Below are 22,205 nucleotides of genomic sequence, written 5' to 3'. Positions count from 1 at the left end.
TGACGTTTGCCGCCTCACCTGGGGTCGATGGTGTCCAGCCTCACCTGGGGTCGACGTTTGCCGTGGCCTCGTCGATGATGAGAATGTTGTTCCTGCGGAGGATGGCACGTGCCAAACACACCAGCTGTCTCTGGCCAATGCTGAAGTTGGAGCCTGACTCTGAGAGCACCGTCTCCAGGCGCGCCGGTAACTCATCCACCGCCGATTTCAGCTGGACCTGTGTGGGTCATTAGAGATTATTGCATTTGAGGGTCAGCTGGACCTGTGTGGGTCATTAGAGATTATTGCATTTGAGGGTCAGCTGGACCTGTGTGGATCATTAGAGATTATTGCATTTGGGGGTCAAAGATCAAAATGCCTGCGTAACAAACGGAAATCATATTTTTTGTCGTCATGCCTACACATCTTGTTAGACTGCTACTTCAAGAATGGTACTCGTACTCTGCATTTCACCTTTACAAGGTCCTGTTTCCCCAAGAGAATCATTTGCCGAAATAGTTTAACACAAAATCATATTTTTTGTCATGCCTACACATCTAGCCATATCCCATCTAAATGAGTTTCTGTTTCTGTGTGTGTGTGTGCGTTCTCTGTTCGTTCTGTGTGTGTGTGTATATATGTATGTGTGTGTGTGTGTGCGTGCGTGCATGCGTGTGTGCATATGTGTGTGCGTGCGTGCATGCGTGTGTGTGTGTGCATATGTGTGTGCGTACGTGCGCGTGTGTATATGTGTATGCGTGTTTATGTGTGTGCGTGCGTGTGTACCTCCTCCAAAGCTTTCCAGAGCTCCTCGTCAGAATGCTGGCTAAAAGGGTCCAGGTTCTTCCTCATGGTTCCGGTGAAGAGCACGGGGTCCTGGGGAATGATGGACATCTTCTGCCTCAGATCGTGCAGTCCCAGCTCAGAGATCCGGAGGCCATCCACCTTGATCTGCCCCTCCGGTTCTGCGAGCCGGAAGAGCGCGGAAACTAAAGAGCTCTTCCCTGCACCCGTCCTACCAACAATGCCCACCTGTAAAAAAGCAACATAAAAACAGTAAAGTTACATTTTAATTTAGGATATACAGAGGAGAGGTGAGAAGTTACATTTTAATTTAGGATATATACATCAGAGTTTCCGCTAGAAAAAAATGGTGCCGAGGTTTCGTTTTCTGGACATTTTGATGATATGCCGGTCAAATATCCTATTATCGCTTCTTAATTAGTCAAGTTGAGGAAAACTGGAAACAGGCTATGTAGCTTAAAGAATGACATAATCAGGCTGAATCGAATGCAACATGTTCATTAGCCTAACTTACGTAAACATGCCTAACAAGATCTAGCCAGTATCTATGTTTTCATGGACAGCAAGAGTCCGCTTCGTTCATCGTTTTAAAAAGGCTACGTTGTTTATTGCTACCCACGTTATCTCCAGTGGTTCCACTGTTTAACTTGCACAGATGCGCCACACAAGAATGAGCGCTCACACCTCTACCCCCTAAGGCTATGCCTCTTTATTTGATAACAATAAATGAAGAAATGTTTCCTATTCTGGGAAATGTTTAGTTTCTTTTTCTTTCGGTCCGCAGTTCAATGATCCTGTTTAATTGTGCCTGAAATTATCCGCAGACCAGCAATCTCCTCGTCGAGGAGGCCCTAACCCTGCAGATCATAGACAGAGAAAGCATAGGCCTACTGTATGCTTTGGGTACAGAACACAGTTGCATGTCCAGTGTACACGGAGAATGACAGTGTCTTGGAGCGGCCGCAACCCCGCAACTCCACTTCCAACGTCATCATTCCGACAGATACGCCTGACACTTCTGCTTTTTATCTGGTGGTGGTGGAGTTGACCGGACATCTGAGGCTTCAGACGTTACCAATTTATCATCATCCATCGCGTCTTCCTATTAGAAATGCAGCATAGGCTATGCGTGTTGTTTAATAGCTTTCAAATGGTAGAGCCTGTACATTTAAAAACATAGCCAGAGGACGTATTGCTTTAATACAGGCTTACATTTTAAGGCTTATTCTCAAATTCAGATTGCGTTAGCGGGACAGGATTATTAGCCAATTTCAATTGGACAATTTGACCGGAGAGATTTAATTTTGTCGGACGTTTAATTTATTCTTCCCGGCCAATGTCCGGTAATTACCGGACAACGGAAACCCTGATATACATGAGAGGTGTTCAATTCCTTGTGCTATAGGAAGGGGATTATACACAGCGGCCAATCAACAACCAAACCTTTTTCTGAATCAGAATATCAGAGAATCTGACCTTTTCTTTGGGCTTGAAGGTAGCGGTCATGTTTTTCAGAACAATAGGTCCATCCGGGTAATATGAGAAGTTGACCTGGTCGAATGTGATTAGCCCTTTGCTTGGCCACGAAGGGGGCGGACGCTTTTGTGTTTCCCATGGTGCTTCAGTCTCTAGTTCAGTATACTCCATAACCCTCTCCACGGATGTCATCTGATCGCAAAAAAGTCAATATGAGAACACATGCACACTTGGAGAGAGAAAGAGAGAGACTAATAGCTACATATCAAGAGAGAGACTAATAGCTACATATCAAGAGCCATACTAATAGCTACATATCAAGATATTCTATTCTTGTTTCGTCCTGCGATGACATAGTTCCAAAGAACAAAGCACAAAGCACTTGAAATTAGGTTCTCAAGTTCTAGGTTCTCTTACCATATTCTCCACTTCTGCACTCTGCCGGACCCCCCACTGGAACATTCCCATTAGAGTCACTGCATAGGAGAGAGCCAAGCCTACTGATCCCGCATCCAAACCTGTCAAGAATAGGGCCCAAATTAACCCTAGAACCAGTTAAAGGAAGGCTATTGTGTTATGGTGGACAAATTAACTCTTAAGTTAAAGGAGGGGCCAAGAATAGGGTCCAGTAAGGAGATACTTCTGTGTAATGGTGGACAACAACTTAACTCTAGAACCAGTAGAAGTACTATTAAGAGACCAGGAGTGTCATGTTGAAATTTGCTCATACCTCCATATAGAATGACCTCTGTCAGACATATAGAAGGACCTCTGTCAGACATCCGAAAGCAAAAGATGCTCATCTACTACATCTTCAGTATCACAAATCATAAGCAATACAATTCTGTCACATGGTCACAGTTTTTCAATATTTTCTGTGTGGAAGCGAGGCTGTGGTGGGAGAAGAAAGTTGCTGCGAGTGAAGGGAGTAATAGCTTACCGCTTTGTACTGCTTTGTACTAGCCTGGCTAGCGCCACCACTTCTCAATGAGACGTGGTCTGGGAACCAAACGTTCATTTTCTCGTATTTGAAAAAAAATGCCCAGATCCGTTTATTGGGTGCCACGGATGTCTATCAAATGCGTCTGTGCATAGCTCATCATCGTCTTGCTTTCCCCCTTGTTCTGTGATTGGTTCCCTATCTCAGGCGAAAATTTGCTCCATGGTCTCCAGGCTGCCTTAGCAGCGTGAATCAAATCGCGCGCAAGGCAGCATGGGAACACCCAGGCTAGCTTTGTACTGCTTTGTACTGCTTTTTACTTTGTTCTGTTCTTTCCAACGACAGAACCAAGAACTCTCTTTTCGTTACTTCACAAGAGACACAGACATCCATCGGCAATGGATTGCCAAAATAAAGCAAGATGTTGGGCCATATTTTGACGTTTTGCTGAGATAGCACACCAATTGTTCTCTTATATGGGTGATGATGTACTGTAGCCCTCTATGCTATTAATATATCCTTTTATACTGATCTCAGGATCTGATTTCCTTCATTAACCCACTTTTCGACATCCATCATTGTGAACATTACTGGTAAAGACTCAAGGTTTTTTGTCCAAGCCATCAGGATCGTTATGAAAGCAGCTCAAATTGAAAGTGACACTAATAGAATGCAGCGCTACAGTGGGTTTTCCATTGTAGCCTCGTTTTCGCACAAAGGTTCAAAGTGGCGACCATGTGACATAATTAAGGTATTCATAATCGAGGTATTCAATTTACATCAGAAATGCTGTTAAAAATAAATGAGGAAATATTAGTAACTTTTTAACGGAGCATGGAATGCCAGTGATGTCGCAGTAGCAGCAGGGCTTAGAACAAAATAAATGTCTGTATCTGAAGTTAGACATTTTTGCAGATGTCATAGGCCTATTTCAAATCTTTAATAGCCCGGTCCACGCCTGAATTCAGGCACAGTGCCTGAACACTTTAAGCCCTGCCTGCAGCAGCCTGATATGAACATTTATCTTACTGCTTTGAAGTAGTAAACTCCCAAATGCAGTGATGGTGACGAACACGGAGCAGATGCCGTCCAGCCTCACGGCAAACCAACGTGAAGTGGTCAGGAACAGGAACCAGGACTCTGCAAGCAAGAACACATCCACAGTTCACTGGATATAATGAAACCACATGTTTCAAAAAACAGCTTCTTCCCTTCCGCAATTAAACTCCTGAAAACAACAAAACTGATCTAAACAATTTACTTATTTTTCTTTTTGTTTTGCTTTCTTTTTTCTTTTACTGGATTGAGCAACCTCCTTCTGTAATGACAATTACCATGAACATTCTTGTGTGGCAATAAATAGATCAAGAAAGAAAGAAAAGACAGATGTGCACTGTGGCCAGAGTGAAGTCAGACGCACAAAGTCAGGCTGAAGTTAATTCATAAAAGCTAGATAGATAGGTCAGAATTTAACACTGGTTGCATGTGATTGGTTTATTCAAATTCACTTCACCGGAGAGGTCTCGCCCATTTCGGAATCCCCCTTGACATAGCCCCCCGCTACCCATTTCACCGCCAAACTCAAAGGCCCAAAGACTTTGAGCACTCGAACTGATCAAGAAGAACAGCACACCTGAGTGCAGATCCTGATGGGCATCGAACACCTGCTGAAAGCGCTGCTCAGCTTTAAAGGCCCGGATGGTGCAGAGACCCTGCAGTGATGACGACAGGTGGGAGAACACAGGGCTCCGGGCTGCAGAACAACAGAGAACACACACATGTATATATACACACTCTGGCTCATAGAACAGGGAACACACACATAAACAGCCTGGCTCATAGAACACAATAGAACACAAAAAGTACACAACCTAGACCGTAGAACAGAGAACACACACATACACACTCCGGCTCATACAACAGAGAACACACACATATACACACTCCGGCTCATACAACAGAGAACACACACATATACACACTCCGGCTCATACAACAGAGAACACACACATATACACACTCAGGCTCAAACAACAGAGAACACACACACACACACACCCTGGCTCATACAGCAGAGAACCTATATGTTGATATCCCATTGGCAGACTCTATCTATGATGATCAAACGAGCATGCTGGTCTTAAATGGACAATGAAAGCAACACAAACACTTGGAATTACATAACACACAAAAATGAACAAATAACATAACAACATGACTTATACCATTTCTTATTCACTAAACTCCTAACTAGCTAGTGACAAGTACATAGCTTAGCAGACAAACACGTAACTCAGTGCTAGTGACAGGTAAACCTCTTAGCAGTCAAACATGTAACTCACTGGTTGCTTCAAGGCGTTTTACATCTCTAGAGGTCTTCAGGAAGTAGCGACGTAGGAAAATGAACCCAATCAGCAGAGGGATCACTGGCAGAAGGATCCAGAAAATCACGGATGCCGCTACTGCAATCGAGCCAATGATTTGCAAAAACACCTAGCAACAGACACAGGCAAGTGGTGTTATCCCAACATGAAGCAGGTTAGTGCAGATTAGTTACCCACACTACTCACTGTCACAATGGAAAACCTTTTCACTGTCAACATACATTAATTACTAACAAAACTTGGAGGTAGCCGGATTGGATTAATCCTTTGAAATTAGGCATGAGTCAACAACACTAAAACTGAAATTTAAGTGACAACGGCATTCAACATTCTATTGTTTCAGGAAAAGTGTCAAGGTGATGATGCACGAAGGGAACTTTTTGAGCAATGTTGGCCGGTAATCACTTCCTAGTGTTCTGATTGGATGATCATGAAAAGTTCAGGGGTGTGATTGGCAAAGGTTAAAAAAAAGGAAAATATACGTAGCACGGAGTGACTTTATTCAGAAGGTGTTGAGCGCATTTATCTACACTTCTGTTGTACCCAAGGCATATTTGTGTGTGTATGTGTGTGTGTATGTGTGTGGCAAATCAACATCTGTAATAGTCAGATGTGCTTACAACACCTCTCAGCAGAATAATATAAACTAGATTCTAATTATTTTCATAACTGAGAAGCAACACACAACATGAAAATACTATAGGTCACCTGAATGAAATCTACAAAAGTCCACGGTAGCAATGAATCCAGTTGGCCAATATCTTTGGAGAATCGATTCAAGATTCTTCCTGTAAAAAAATAAATAAAAGAAATTACATTTCCCACTGGCAAGTATAACTTTAACAAGCAAAGTGTGAGAGGCCTGCTGGCTATTGTTTAATTCATACCACAATTAACACAAACATATCTCTGTCCATATATGCCCATTTAGGTGTTTACATTTTTTTTTCTGAGTTTTTTTTTTTGAGATTGTTAAAACAAAGACAGAATAGGGACATGCCTTTTGGTCATAATGACAGTTGGAGTACTCGACAGAGAAAACAAGCGAGTGTCCAAGAGCTCAAATTACAGTGTTGGGGAAGGGGAGAAAATGGACAACAAGCCACATCAGGGTCTTTAGCCAGCTCATATATATCCAGAGTTTCCACTGTAAGTCAAATGTAAAATTCCACGACTGTTCTCTGACAAAGAAACTGAATTTCCATGACCTACTATATTAAAGAATGATACAATATACCGGCCAAAGATTTCTGAGCAGCCGTGTAGCGTTCAAGACTCTGACTTTTTTAGAGCGGGAGATGACTAAATGGACATTGACTAAAGAAAGTTGGGCTAACCACAACTACTCAAGCAGGCAGTAAAACTAAAATCCAAAATATAACCAAATATATTTGTATTAATGTATTTTGGCAAGTATGTTTTAAACTGCTACAACAAAATTCCCTGATATTCCATGACTTTGCCCCAAAATGATAAAATTCCCTGACTTTCCATGTCTGGAATAGACTTTCCAAAATTCCATGATATTCCAGAATTCCATGACCCGTGGGAACCCTGTATATCCGGTGAAGCGTCAGCTGTGCTGTAGCGGCATCTTCTGTTATATTCTGCCCCTTTCGTGCTCACGTGGATAATGCATATTTTATTTATACCCAACAGGGCAACTCTTCATTCAACACTGACACAAGCAAAAATCCTTAATCCTTATATTTGCTCATTCACTAGGGGCAACACCCAACCCGGTCACTAGGATCAATACCCAACCCGGTCCGTGTAAACAGGTACGCTAACAAAATAGTCGTTACAACAAAGGTGACGTTCCACTGGAAATATATGACCTGGCTAAAGAGCATTCAAGGAAGCGCCTGGCATATAAGCAATTGACATCAGAAGTGTAAGAAAATCTCTAGTAAACAATGTTATTTGTCTAGTATCTTCATTGTTTGATTTCACTTGACACTTTGTTTTTAAATGTGAGGTGACTGACTACAAGTAGTAGTGAATGCAAGATGATTTGTATATATTAGATATATCTATCTAAATAATATATCTAATAATTGTATTAGATATATCTATCTATTTAATACTATCTTAATTTTCATCTTCAGGTGTTTCATGTACAGTTTTTTGTCGTCTTTATCGGCAAATACAATATCCTCCACAATTATTGCCACCAATGGCAAATAACGGTAAATTATCTTAATCTCACTCTGCAAACTCATCTGGAATGAAAAGTGTGATTTTTCTAAAGAACAGAAACAACTTAAATAGATATTACTGGCATAGAGTATATATACACGATATATCGGCGGCCGATATATTATTAGCCGATAAGTGAAAAAATGAAAATATTATTATCGGTCCGATAACAGAATTCTGGCCGATAATTTGCGCCGATATTTTTTATCGTCTGGCTACACTGAGCTAGCCTACTTGAGCTTGGTTGGCTATACTTTTTCCTCAATATAATGTCAGCGGTGTGAATGTATTTCACCACTCTAACAAAATCTGTGGATATGCGTTCATTTGGGAATCTGTGCATCTCAAAATCCTCTCGTGAATGATCCGCCATTTAACCTTAACAGAGCGGAGCTCAGCCCTATCTAGAGCCGTCTTGTGCTGGCGTGTTTGCACTTTACCGCGCTGGTCGGGGAAACAAATAAACAAACTGTGGGACGAGTACATATGTAGGCTTAGTTCTAAGTTGTGTTTTAGTATTATATTTGCATTACTTTAGCTTGGGTTTTGTATTATTACCTAGAAATATGCTAACCATTCGTGCTTCAGTTCCAGACAGGTCATCATAATAAGTTATTAAAACCTTCGGGGCTAACGCCTTTCATTTCTGCTGCAGCAGGTTGTGCGCAACAGAGTAGACCGACATAAGATACAATCTGAGGAGTTGCAGCTTTATTCAGTTACCTGCAGTTGAAACTAAACCTAAGTTTTACTCACAAACTCTGATTACTGTAGCTTATTCCAAGCTGAGCCGTTTATGAGCGTTTAGTCCTAAATGAATTCAAACTCTCTAGCCACTCACTCGCAATTCACTGACGTCAGGTTCACTTAAAGGAGCCACACATACTGTAGGGCTAGGCTACTGTTATGTTGTTGACTGCTGTACTATTGAGGACTATTATGAGTTCTGTCCATCATTTGGTAGTAGGTAAAATTACTGCAATAAAATTATGCTTATTAAATGCTTTCCCCAAATCACTTTTCACAATTTTTTTTCAAGAGTAATATTATCGGTTATCGTATCGGTCACAACAAACCAATAAATATCGGTTATCGTTATCGGCCCTAAAATTACATATCATAGATAGATAGATAGATAGATAGATAGATAGTTAGATAGATATCATACAGACTTACCAACTGGGTTGACATCAAAGAAGCGAACAGGCGTGCGCAGAATGCAGTTGAACATGCGATTATGCAGCGTCTGAGTTGCACGCACAAGTACTGTGAACGTCATCAGACTCCGCATTAATCCAAACAGTAGTGTAGCTCCCGTTAAACCTGACACCCAGAGAGGAAATACATTTAAATGGACAAGGGAAAAACGTCATATCTGCTCATTAAAAAGTAATACTGAACCCATCTACAATACAAATGCATTTAAATCAGTGTGTGATGTTTTGGGCTTTCAAATTTCAAATATACAATAACAATAAATAAATTCTACTCCATTCTATTAGTTGTTTTGCTAATGCCTCTTTCAATTATTTAGGTCCTGTAGATTACAGGGACATCCTTTCAGGAATTATCTGTGATTTTTGATATTCACAAATTAGGTTAAATTCTGGAACATTTCCCTCTTGTGCCTGTTCATACATAACGTTTTTAAAATCAAGGACAGCACTTAAAAGTACCCTACCTTTTACAAGGTTTCCACTCTCCAAGAAAATAAACTGTTGCCCATTATCAATGGGCACATGCCACAACAAAAATGAGGAACATTGCCCCGCGACATTGCTAAAAAAGCTAATGATATTCGGGAAATTCAATGACCCGTGGGAACCAATCAAATCGGCGTATCTGATGTATGCGGGCCAGAGGCGAGCTAAACTGATGACGACAGCGCTGCAACGTTGGAGGTCAGTAAACATCGGTCGTAGTGTTATCCAATTGTGTCGAAGTCCGGAATCATTCAAAGTAAACATTGGTCTAGTGTTATCCAATTGCATGCAGTGAGATTTTCAAATGCATGCTTGGTGCCACCCCTCGAGTTGGGCCATTACATTGTTCGTGGCCAGACCCTTAATCTTTCTAGATTACCAGGGTCTGGATTTTCCAGGCTAAAAGTGCCAGCATTTTTATGAAAATATAGTGCACCTCGCGTTTTTAAGCAACAAAGCGCATCATGTCTGATCCTCCGCTAAATCAGCATGCACTGGCAAAGTTTTTTTTTTTTTTTTACTTTATTGCCCATAGACCCACACACACATTAAACACACTCTCAAAGAGAGGTTAAAAACAACCAAAAAGAAAAGGAGGAAACACTGGCAAAGTTTAAAAGGTGCTGTTGAGTGCGGTTTTTGATTTAAAATTACCTGAAGGATTCAGCACCCAGTAAAGGTGTTGAACGCCTTTGTTTTACTGCCTGTTCATACATGCCATGAGAATAGCAAATAGATGGAAGATGCCCACTCCAGCAGTAATACTGTAATGCTGTTTATGAATGCAAATCATATGAATTATATGGCATCATATGCTATGCACAGTTTTTATGTCAAATTGTGATTTGTTGGCTTGCTCCACATGGACAATGTCCCAGCAATGTTACTGCTTGCATTCACAACACAGCCATTTGTCCGGAAATGCTACTAGGCTAATGCTAATGCCTCCTAATTTTTTCAAAATATTGACCCTGTTCCCATTCAGACATGACTCCAAGAAGGGAATGTTCCAGAAGCTTTCAGAGAAAGGCTGTCAGTCTGAAAAGGGCTTAGGCCTTGTGGTACTGATCACACCACTTTACTTTGTCCCCTTTATATTTAGCTTCAGTTTTCCATTTTCTATATTTGCTGTGTTCCAATTCCATACTTATAATATCTAATATGAGTGCTAATATTAGTGTTGGAACACAGTCACTGTATTCACATTGGCTACGAAATTGCAGCGTTCTGTTCGCAAACCATAAAAATAGTTTTGATTTTTTTGTAGCAGGAATAGGAATGCTTCAGTTTTGTGTCTGGTGTGGCCTATGACAGGTCAATAAAGACCTGTAAGCATTTTATGGAATAGGTTAGTCTTATTCATATCACTTTGACAACCAAAAGCATTCATTACAGTGAGTGAGTGAGTGAGTGAGTGAGTGAGTGTGTGTGTGTGTGTGTGTATAAGCAAAGAACACATTGTCACCTGCATAAATGCCAAGATAAAAGCCTAAGTCCAGTTCTTGATGTGCTGATATGTTGTTGTGAGAGAAGCCATCAGTAATAGCCACCGTGCTGTTCAGCTCTGCCTGCTTGGTAGCCCTGTCAATTACAAATAATAACAATAACAATAATAATAATAATAATAATAATAATAATTAAAAAAAAACAAGAATGCTGAGGAAAAACAAAATACAGGTTATTCTAAAAGGGGACCATTGACGAGCTGTTTTTTTTAAATATTCTTACCAGTATGCTAACCACCAGTCCTGAAGAATATAGGTGACCTTCAAAGACAAATACATGACATTAACAATATACACAAATATCGATCTAGTCTACCTTCATTTGATCTCGGCATCACTAAAAATGAATGAATGAATGAATGGCAATCAAAGAGGCTTAACGTGAGGATACATGGGCCAAATTTTTGCTGCTGGGCAACCACATAACCAGTTCCAGTGTTCTGACTGGATGATCCTGAAAATGTGGCTACTGATGATTAAAGTTCTTTAGAAAAAAAATGTTGGCCAATATCGTTGGAAACATGCCAGAACCACAAGGTTAGGAACATTGGAACACTTAGGAAAATTGCCTTGCAATATTGCTCATAAAGGTGCTTTGTGTATCATCAGCTTAAAGAGTAACCTGCAGAACCTGTACCAGAAGGGCATGTAGCCGAGTGTGCAGACAAGCCGTTATTTAATCTCTCTCTCGTTTGTTAGTGTGCAGTGGAGTTTGGGAAGAGCAGTGAATCAAAGATTTAATCATGCGTTCCATTTGTACGTGGTGGCTTGTGACCAGAGCTAGTGAGCGGAGCAGATGGAATTTTTAATTTAGAGGCTGGCGCAGCCACTCTGTTCCGCTCCAATTTCGCTCCGATACCGCTCACACCACGAGTCTGAGGCATGCCCAAATCCACCCTGAACTAACGTCTTCCTAATAAAACTAAGACCGTTAAATTTCAAAGATTGGCCATTGTAAGTTTGTTGATGGGGATGGAGTTTGTCAAATATTTTAGAAAGGAAACAGATAAGTCATACAACTGTACTATTTCTACAAAACAACTAGATACTAACAATGTAGAGCAAGAACAACCATGTGGTGACACTGTTTCAGTGAGATTCATTTTGGAATCTAAGAAGGCACATTTCGCGGAAACATGAGTGTGTGCAACAGAGAGCAAAGAAAAACGTGAGCAATTTGAATATGCTTCATATAAAGTAGAAGGCTAAAACTTGGATGCTAAGCCTGTATTCTTCAGGCAATTAATCCGACTGATCCCTTTAGTTTTAGGCTTATGTGTATTGATGTTGCCAAGCTTGTTCGTTGTTGCCTTTTAAAATAAATGTTCTATGAGTAAAATATATTGCCGTTGCTCTTAGTTCTTTGGGACTGAAGTTTTCTCCTTCTTTTAAATTGGAGAGAGCGTGGAGCAAGGAGCGAAATTGAGTGGAGTGACCTGACGCGAATTTGAGCGGAGGAGCGGCCAAGAGAACAGCCACCTGAGCAAGGAGCGGGATATTCGCACCGGTCAGCTCCGCTCAAAAGCTCTGCTTGTGACAACCCGTAACTTGTGAAGTGAACTGGGGCTCGCCGTGAACTAGGGGTCCATTGATTTGTATGAGACAGCTCCTCGTCAGACTTCTTGTTTTTTGGTCATCTTAGTACTCGTAAAAAGAGCCCTTTGTACAAATGGAACGCACAATAAGACTGGTAGTTTGGTAGTCAATTTACAACCAAACCCTAACCCATGCTTTGACCTACCTGAGCAAGAAGACTGAGCAGAATAAGCCCGAGCAAAACCAAGACATTCGCTCCTGCTCGCAGATACTTCACATACAGGCCGACTGCTATTGTGCCCTCAGAACGAGATTCCTCCGCCATGGTCTGAACTTGCTCTGCCTGTCAAGAGCAAAAAGTCATACATCTCAACATTCACATTTTACCACAGAAAAGCAGCCCAGCCAGGCATACAGGTAAATGTTATGCACTGTTATATTTGTCTACATTGATTTAGAACAGAACGGATTACGTTTCACAAATGATTGCCTGAAGCCATCAAGTTAGCTGGAACAAAGCACACTATATCCATGAAAAAAGGAGTGTAAAAGTAGGCCTTTCCTGTTTAAAGTTCACTATGTATATTCACAGAGATCTTATTGCCCCCAATTCACACACCAGACTGCATTGGTGTTGGGCTTACCGGCAGGCTGTCTGATGCATCTTGAACAGACTGGAGTGACGATGCCTGTGAGCGCACAGAGTTCTGAGAAATGGTTCGGCTGCGAGCAGACCTTAGTGTGGCGCCCTGCGAAGCATCCACACCAGGGGTCGTCTCCTCCTCTTCCTCACTCTTAAGCAAGGACGTGAAATCTAGCCCCGAGTTTTGCAACTCTAAAAAGGTCCCTTTAGTCACCATGTGACCCTGCAACACATCCAAAAGAAAAAAAATCGGAACGATTTCATTTTGTAACTGGTAGCTTGTGTAGAGGTGTGTGTTTTTGAAAAGGGAACCTGAAAACGAATTAAAGGAACACACCTCTTTCAAAACCAGGATCTGATCTGCAGCTTTAAGGTACTGTAGCTGATGGGTCACCAGTATGCGAGGCTTCTTCTTTAGTAGACCACAAATACACCTGGTTAAAAGCAGATGAACGTGTAAACAAACTTCCCCTCAAAAGTAGTTGTTCTGTATGAACGGTTTTAATTTCAATAGAAGTTGCTAAATTAAATGTTTAAAAAGCGCCTCACTCTTGCCTAGTCTCAGTAGCTTTAGTCTCATCATATCAGTGTTCTCATATAGTATGTTTATTTTCATTAAGGCCCTCACTCTCAATGTTGACCTTTTTCTCTCAGTCTCAGTAAAAATGAAACGGATTTAAGATCAGGTAAAAAATGAATGACTGGGCAGGTTATCTATCGGCTGGCGATAAATCACCACTCCGGGGTCCTTAACATCGCTAATTGACAGGGAACGTAGCAACAGGACAAACATTCTAATTGACAGGGAACGTAGCAACAGGACAGAAAGTGACCAGAGCCTTATAGATAGAGAGTTGCGACAACCTCAACCCCATCTATAAGCATCTGAAAGTGACAAGGGACAAACATTCCAAATTGACAGGGAACATGAATGCAGAAAGCATAAAATATGGGAGGTTGCGAGTAATATTTATGTTCTATATGTTCAATATTTATCAATCTAAACATCTGAACGAGCCTGAGGGCAATCTGTTCCATAGCAGCTAGGAGAATAGATCTTTGGTGGAAAAGAGGAGGTATTTATTCCTCTGCTGCTGCATTCAGGCTTGTCCAGCCGTTATAAATCATCAACATACTGTATCTCTCTAACTCTCATATCTTATGAAAATTAATGCAAAAAAGGAAAAATGAAACAGTTGTTAAAGTGCTCATTGTTTTTACCAAAGTGTATATTTTTTTCCATGCATCCGAATTTTAGGCTTGTATGTTGTACAGACCAATCCAGAGAACACACATGAAAACTCAATCTTCTGAGGTGAAGTCAACTTACTGCTCAAACAAATGTAATCTCTGAGATGAAGTCAACTTACTGCTCAAACAAATGTCTCCCGACTTCAGAATCCACAGCACTCAGGGGATCATCCAGCAAATAGATGTCAGCATCCTGATATACAGCTCTAAAGCACACATGGAGCACAAAGCACAAACACTTTAATTAACATCAATCCTTCTGAGCCGAATGAATGTATTTAGTTCATTGCATCCCAAACTTTGTTAAGACACTTTGTTTTTGTTAGCTGAAGGGCTAGTTTCAGTATAAAGGATATAGGATATAGGTTACGCAGAATGTAAAGCCATGGGTCTATTTGGTCCACTCACATTTTGCCAAAACAGAACTAGATGTATATCTTAAAAGGTATCAAAGGGACCACCGCATGTTGCTGCCTCCTACTATATGTGGAAAATAAAGCACACCTTCAAAGTCCCCACAAACTAGCTAACGGCTTAGAGAGGGTAGAGAAGTGCCGCACACTCTTTCTCTATAGACACTTTCAACAATAAAAACAAAAACAATGCTTGAACGTTCTATTTGGGCCCCAATCTACTTCCTCTGCATTAAGATAACATATGGAATGTTAAAAAGGAAGTCTTGTGGGGCCAACTATGATGCTGATAATGGAACTCTTGAAAGGGTCCATATCAATGCTTTTATTTAAATCAGTAACGTTTCGGCCTGGGGCCTTCTTCAGATCATACCTGGCAAGGTTAACACGAGCTTTCTGTCCTCCACTGAGGGTCGCCCCCCTGTCACCTATTATAGTGAGGTCCCCCTGAGGGAGCAGCTCCATGTCCTGCGGGCAGAATAAACATATCAGTCAACAATGTGACAAACAATTAAGGAATTGAGTTATAAATAGTATCACTTAGACAACAGTACGTAAAGTAAGTACCCTCTTCAAAGCACAGGCTCTCAAGACCCTCTCATAATTCTGCGTCTGCAAGTCTTTGCCAAACAAGATGTTGCTGCGGATGGTCCCTGGAAACACCCAGGGCTGCTGAGAGGCATAGGTCAGTTCGCCGTTAACCTCGACCACGCCTTTATCTGGTGGCAGCTCTCCCAAGATGGCACTGAGCAGGGAGGACTGTGGAGGCCACAGGAAGATGATATTTGGTGTGAAAACTTTCACTGTGAATTATATTAGTCATGTATTTATATATAACTAATATTAGTATATGAGTATGCATCTATTTTCTGTAAATCGCTTTGGAGAAAAGTGTCTGTATAACTATATCAACGATGTATAAATCTTTTTAAGCAGTTAAGGAAAAGTTTGACCAGAATGTGAGTGACAAACATTAAGAAATCACAAGAGAGTAGTCGCACTTTGCAAGGCAAAGCATGTTACTGAGTGACCACGCATTCTTTTTAGAACTTTCCTTGGTATTCATATTTGGATGAATATCCATCCTGTTTTTTCATGCATGCTCTGGGTCTGAGACTGAGGACAAATTAAGTTTAAGACATAAATCTCACCTTTCCTGCTCCAACTGGTCCGATAACAGCCAGCAGTTCACCTGGCTTTACAGTGAAGGACACGCGCTGCAGTGTTGGTGCATCAATTGTCTAAGTAAAGAACAGAAACATCCATTTCATATCCATTCATATTATTTATTCACCAATCCAAATGTATTGATTTATATGGCGCCCAGAGGTGAAAGGAGGACGCTACGGTCCAGCGCTGCGCACCAGCAGGTCCAGTGACGGTACACAGTACTGGAAAGAGACGAGAGCAGCTGTGGCCCAGAAGCAGGTCTGCCAACTAGAACATGCCGAGCGCGAGTCTCACGTAACCGACACATCTCACTCCCGCATGTCACACATCCCTTTCCTCACATCCCTTCTCTCACGCTTTCCTGGGGATAAATAAAGTATCTATCTATCTATGCTAACTTGTGTTTGTGATTTTTAAATGAAACTGACAATACGATCCGTGCATTAAAGCAGACGTAATGTGGGCCTAAAACACTGTACATACTGTATTTATTAGGCTATTGTCTATGAGTACATCTGACTGTCTCAAAACGACAGTGTCATATTTATCAACCAATCACCGAACAACTAAACTAATCAACACAGCACAGTAATATTACCTTCTGTCCGATGTATTGGTAGACTATCTTCGTTCACATAAAGAAATATCAGTGACAGCCTGAAACAAACCAACTTTATATAACATTAGAAGAAGGTTGTGGTCATAGTACCGGCAATAATTTAAAACTACTTTCACCCCTGATAGCGCCATTAACAATAGACATTGACTAAAGTGAGGATTGATCTGTGGACAGTCAAACGGTGCAAACGATATGGATGACGACAAGGTGACGGGCTTAATCACTGTGGGTGATTCAATTTTGTTTTTAGTTATAAGTATAAGTATATATACTCTTTTGATCCCGTGAGGGAAATTTGGTCTCTGCATTTATCCCAATCAGTGAATTAGTGAAACACACTCAGCACACAGTGTACACACAGTGAGGTGAAGCACACACTAATCCCGGCGCAGTGAGCTGCCTGCAACAACAGCGGCGCTCGGAGAGCAGTGAGGAGTTAGGTGCCTTGCTCAAGGGCACTTCAGCCGTGCCTACTGGTCGGGGTTCGAACCGGCAACCCTCCGGTTTCAAGTCCCAAGCGCTAACCAGTAGGCCACGGCTGCCCAAACTAGCTATGCATAAATCATGCAAAAAGTGTGTGTGTGTGTGTGTGTGTGTGTGTGTGTGCGTGCGTGCATGTGTATGCGTGTGTGTGTGTATGCATGTGTGTGTGTGTGTGTATATATGCGTGTATGTATGTGTGCACGTCTGCCTGTTCTTGTGTTTGTGCATATACTGTGTGTGGTGTGAGTGGACCAGACCTTGTCCCAGTAGCACATGAGATCCCGTATCTCCACAGAACTCGCTTTTGTCTTCATCACAGGTAGGGGTGACTTTTCAATCTCATCAAGCAACAGGAACGTCTACAGAGATTAAGCACAAAGAGCACTGCTAGAATGGCTTTAAAGTACCGTTCGGAACAGTTCACTGTTGTTTGTTTGGTTCTATTGTTTGATGACCATTTACAGTTTGTTGTCACAGCTGCTGTAGACTTCACTGAAAGAAATGTCTGTCACACCAATGGGTTGAGTAACAGGACCTAAGGCTACTAGTTGGCTATAGCAGTCGCCACCTCAGTGGAAAGGCACTACAAGGAGCTAAAATTAACACAAGGAGATAAAATTAACACAAGGAGCGAAAACGGGGGTCAGGTTTGCTGACACCTCTTGCAGAGAGCGAACAAAGATACAATGCTGGCATTTAAAGGGACAAAAAAAAATAACAAGAAAATTTCGCACTCAGACTCCAAATATATATTTTTTTGAAGAAGCGTAAAGTACCAGTAATCCAAAAAAAAAAAAAAAAACACATTTGGAGCCAGGTCAGCACAGCGTTAATAGTGTTTTGTCTGTCTATACAAAAGGACCAAAGCCGTCAGAGGAATGGCATAACTCTAATAATAATTACCACAATGTACACTATTAGCAAGATTATATCATCCCACTGTTTGCCAAATTAGCAATGCAACGTACACTATTAGCAAGATTATATCATCCCACTGTTTGCCCAATTAGCAATGCAACACATGCAATACACTAATAACAGCACCAGTGAGTACCCTGCCCACAAAGTCAGCAAACAGTCCACTATTAACACTATGAAAAACTTCACATCCTGTGGTACAAATAAGCATGGGTTTTCCCTCTCCAGAGTAATCATGAGGAAATGGAAGCCAAGGCCTGCTTATCCACTCTGGAAACAGATGCAGCCGTTTTCCTTCTAGTCTCAGTTCCTTGAAAGCCACTCAAACCAAGAACGATAACTATAGTGATAACTCAAACCAAGAACGATAACTATAGTGATAACTGAGAGTGACCCCAATGACATCGTCCTTCAGGTCTTTATTGTTATAGCCTATGTGTGGACGTTATCATTCATGTTGGCTAGAGCGATACTTTTTTTCCTGTAATTGTTAGTTATCGTTCTTGGTGTGAACGGCCGTATATGTTCATCTTGTACCACAAAGCAGTTTTAAAGTGATCCATGGCATGACTATTTAGGTTTCACTGTTTGTTTAATCCCATGTATCTATTCTACATCCATAGATTAAACACCCAAAGGCGCAAATACTCAGCATTAGCATAAGCCAGGGCTCTACACTAACATTTTTTTTCAGGAGCACTTGTGCTCCCAAGTTAAAAAATGTAGGAGCACAGACAAAAATTTGGGCGCACAGTCAGTTAAGTCACATTAAGGATGACTGACAACATTTAGGCTACAGGAAACAGGATTTTAAAGATCAGTGCCTACTTTATTTTCAGTCTGTTTCATTTTCCTACATTTTGTTAATGTAAAATAATATAATACATTGCCATAGTTGCATTTAGCCTGTACATCAAGTATCCTGCCAAATGTAGGCCAATTTATTTATTTGTGAATCCATCTATAGCTAAACCAAATATGCCCATGGTGACCTATCGGACTGCATACTGCCTAATACTACTACTAAAACAGTCCATTTTCTCTTCCACAAAACCCAACATAGGCTAATCAAGGATACAGGGTAGGAATTTCACTGCGGCCACGACGGCCATGGCCGAGCCCCTTGCGTTGGCCGTGAGGCCCCTTTGAAAATCAGAGGTTTACAGGCCACGGTGGCCTTGGTGGCCCCTTCTTTCAATATTCTGCTTTGAGTCCTACTAATAGCGATTTTTATTTAGCCTGTGGCCTGTCAAAATAATCTTAGCATTCACAGCGCAAATTAATTTAGTCTTTTACGCAGTGGAGAAAGTGACAGCGCAAGAAAGAAAGTGCGTCCAAATTCACCCATTCTCAGTTGAACTATTCGCGAAGTAGCCTATTCATCACACACATCACAAGTATCAAACGAAAGAGCTTTTTCTCAGCTTTTAAACGATGTTAGCCGACAATTGCTGTGTTGAACGGTTCGTGAGAAAAGTAAATAATATAATTCAATTTAATCATACATTCTACTGAAGGTTTTGCGTCCCATGTTCTCCCTACCCATTCACCTCGGTGGAATACTTTACGAACCCTTCTTTTAACACATGACAAACCATATATCAGAATAAACAGGAGACCTTACCGAACACAAGGTGTAAAGCAGTCCCCTGTACAGTTAGCCGTTCCAGAGTAATCCAGTTTTGAATTTGCAGTAAAGTTCGACATACATGGATGTCTCCAAATTTGGGCTTTAAGTTTTACAATGTGTTTAAATTGTTCCACATGATTTCATAACGGGCCAAATACAAAATAAATGTTACAAATATCGCCTAGATATAGGTAAATCAGAGGACAGCTGACTAAGAGTTTGTGAAAGTAGCCTTAATGATCACAAAATGCTAAGCATGCATCTAGGCTATTTGAGTTTCTTAAATTTGAGCTGTGCTTAAATTGTTCAATACATGATTTCATAACAGGCCAAATATAAAATAAATGTTATATATAGCCTAGATATCTGTAAATATTAGATGATCAGATGATTTACAGTTCTATGTAATATGTCATGTTTTTGTAATGTTTCATACAGTGATGCAGGTCTACTGCAGTGAATAGGCTAAATACAACTTTGATCATTCACTACTGTATAGTTAACTTTGGCCTTGGTGCCCTGACATGTGGCCTTTGTGCCCCCCACCAAATATGCCCAACTGAAGGCCAAGTGGCCTTGCCCCCAGAATGGTGAAATTCCAAGCCTGCAAGGATATATGTTTTATACTTTTAGTTTTTATTTGAAATATCTGCATTGATAGGGGCAGTAGGCAAACGTTAGGCCTACTTTCGTTTTGCACTTCAGCTTGTATTCGGTGTAAACAAACAAGCATGCGTGGAAGCCTGGAGTTGTCAGTAGCGTTCTACCTTTGAATAAAATGGGAGTATTACGGGAGGTTACTTTTGTGCCGGTTCGCTACAGCTATATTTTGCTTATTGCAGCCAATACGTCAACTGGGCTGAAAGGCATGTTAGGTTACCTTTCCTTCTCTCACTGCATTCTCAGAATCTCATCCTGTTCCTCCGATATCCGATGAATTCGGTGGATAGAAGAACTAATTTCTTCAATCTTTGCATCTTGGCTGGCTAGTCTAACTTTCCGCTTTTTCTGCGCGCTCTTGGATTTGATAGAAGCGACTACTAGCGAAACTGCTAACGTTGATGGGAGGTGTAGTTTTTATGCTGCATTCGCGACGTGATTCTATGGTTTGCACCAGTAATGTTTCTCGATGTTGCGGTGTATTTTGCAGACAAACATTGACATGGTTAGAAGTCATTCGCACCAGTGCGCCTAAATATTTTTTTGCACTCGCACGGCATCATTTTTACTCGCATGTACGAGTGAAATGGGCGCACTGTAGAGCCCTGGCATAAGCAATCTTCTATTTAATCTTCAATCTTGTATGAGTCTTTGAGTGTCTTGAAAAGCGCTATTTAAATTATATTAAATTATAGCGCTATTTAAATAAAAGTATCATCAATATTATTACCTTGATCCTGTGGATGCTGACCATAGATTCAGAGAGCTTCTCGATAGCCGCCGGAAAAAAAAGAGTAACGGTGAGGCGTACTGCAGTGTACAGGGAGACCGTCTTGAACACACGACTGGCTGTGATGGGGTTTCCCAGCAACACGTACACCGTGAAGGTCACAAACAATATGACTTTGCTGGCTGAGAAGAAGAAGCCCATGTTGAGGCCCCGAAGATACGAGCTGGACATTATCTTGGATATTTCTTTCCTGAAAAGACAAATCAGAGCATCTTGAAAAATAAAAAAAAATAGGAATGTACCGTTATGTACTGGTACACAAAGAAATGGGCTGCTGTAAGTGCTTCCAAGGCAAGTATCCTGACTGCTACCTAGCTTGGGCTGCTAGCAATTTTGTGGTTGCGTTGTCTGAAAATCTGCATGAGGCGGTGGTAGTGTAGTGGCTAAAGAGCTCGGCTAATAAGCAGCAGCCTGAAAGATTGTGGGTTCAATACCCAGCGTCCACCGTTGTATCCATGAGCAAGGCACTTAACCCCAACGGGATTAAAATGGCCCTTGTAATATAATTGACATACAGTATAAATTGCTTTGGATAAAAAGTGTCAGCTAAATGAATACATGTAAATGTGAAATATGTGGTAAAAATGTTTTGTAGAACGAGTTTTAGAAAAGCCATGAGCCTGGAGGGGTGTGGGTGTAAGACACCAGACACCACTGTTAAGCCCTCTGAAGGTGTCATCGGTCTAATTCAAAGGAAGACAAACGGAGGAAGGTGCCTGCTTGATATACCCACTGAAGTACCCATGAAGGCTGCTCTGTTAGTGGGGCTTTTGACGCATATGATCTCCTGTGTATATCTGAAATTAGGTATGCTAATACAACAATCCCTCTACTCTCCACTCAACTTTTAGCTGTGTGTACATAAAGCACATACATTCTAGTTATATTTTAATGTTTTTCAATGCCTGCTTCATAAACTAAAGTATCAAAAACACACACAATTTCTGTGTGATTGTTTTCAACACGAACACTAGTGCAGTGATTTTCAACCACAGTTCCGCAGCACACAGGTGTGCCGTGGGGTACTTGTCCAATTTAACTTAATCGGTCCAAAAACATGTATTATTTAGTTGTTGCAAATATTAGCCTAGGCTGTGTCACT

The 22,205-nt window shown here is 41.1% G+C and overlaps 1 protein-coding gene across 2 annotated transcripts in view; it reads right to left on the bottom strand.

Moving 5' to 3' along the window:
• The window catches only part of abcc4 (ATP-binding cassette, sub-family C (CFTR/MRP), member 4), a 54,918-nt gene that overhangs the window by 3,957 nt on the left and 28,756 nt on the right, over positions 1 to 22,205 (bottom strand). For both annotated transcript variants that reach the window (XR_006026744.1, XM_042080328.1), the window contains exons 8-27: positions 21,044 to 21,293; positions 17,363 to 17,464; positions 15,985 to 16,074; positions 15,401 to 15,592; positions 15,207 to 15,301; positions 14,540 to 14,626; positions 13,507 to 13,603; positions 13,171 to 13,392; positions 12,732 to 12,869; positions 11,214 to 11,251; positions 10,951 to 11,066; positions 8,959 to 9,105; positions 6,292 to 6,371; positions 5,542 to 5,692; positions 4,833 to 4,952; positions 4,229 to 4,339; positions 2,677 to 2,777; positions 2,260 to 2,451; positions 766 to 1,011; positions 45 to 217 (exon numbers count right to left, since the gene is read on the bottom strand). Coding sequence is in view for 1 of the 2 variants with exons in the window: in XM_042080328.1 (XP_041936262.1) it covers positions 45 to 217; positions 766 to 1,011; positions 2,260 to 2,451; positions 2,677 to 2,777; positions 4,229 to 4,339; positions 4,833 to 4,952; positions 5,542 to 5,692; positions 6,292 to 6,371; positions 8,959 to 9,105; positions 10,951 to 11,066; positions 11,214 to 11,251; positions 12,732 to 12,869; positions 13,171 to 13,392; positions 13,507 to 13,603; positions 14,540 to 14,626; positions 15,207 to 15,301; positions 15,401 to 15,592; positions 15,985 to 16,074; positions 17,363 to 17,464; positions 21,044 to 21,293 (2,748 nt within the window). In the remaining variant the exon portion in view is untranslated. The remainder of the gene's footprint in view (positions 1 to 44; positions 218 to 765; positions 1,012 to 2,259; positions 2,452 to 2,676; positions 2,778 to 4,228; positions 4,340 to 4,832; positions 4,953 to 5,541; positions 5,693 to 6,291; positions 6,372 to 8,958; positions 9,106 to 10,950; positions 11,067 to 11,213; positions 11,252 to 12,731; positions 12,870 to 13,170; positions 13,393 to 13,506; positions 13,604 to 14,539; positions 14,627 to 15,206; positions 15,302 to 15,400; positions 15,593 to 15,984; positions 16,075 to 17,362; positions 17,465 to 21,043; positions 21,294 to 22,205) is intronic.

The sequence above is a fragment of the Alosa sapidissima genome, chromosome 23 (assembly GCF_018492685.1).
Source record: "Alosa sapidissima isolate fAloSap1 chromosome 23, fAloSap1.pri, whole genome shotgun sequence".
Lineage (NCBI taxonomy): Eukaryota > Metazoa > Chordata > Actinopteri > Clupeiformes > Clupeidae > Alosa > Alosa sapidissima.
Note: the sequence above shows the minus strand (reverse complement) of the source record. Positions and strands in the feature narration are given on the sequence as shown.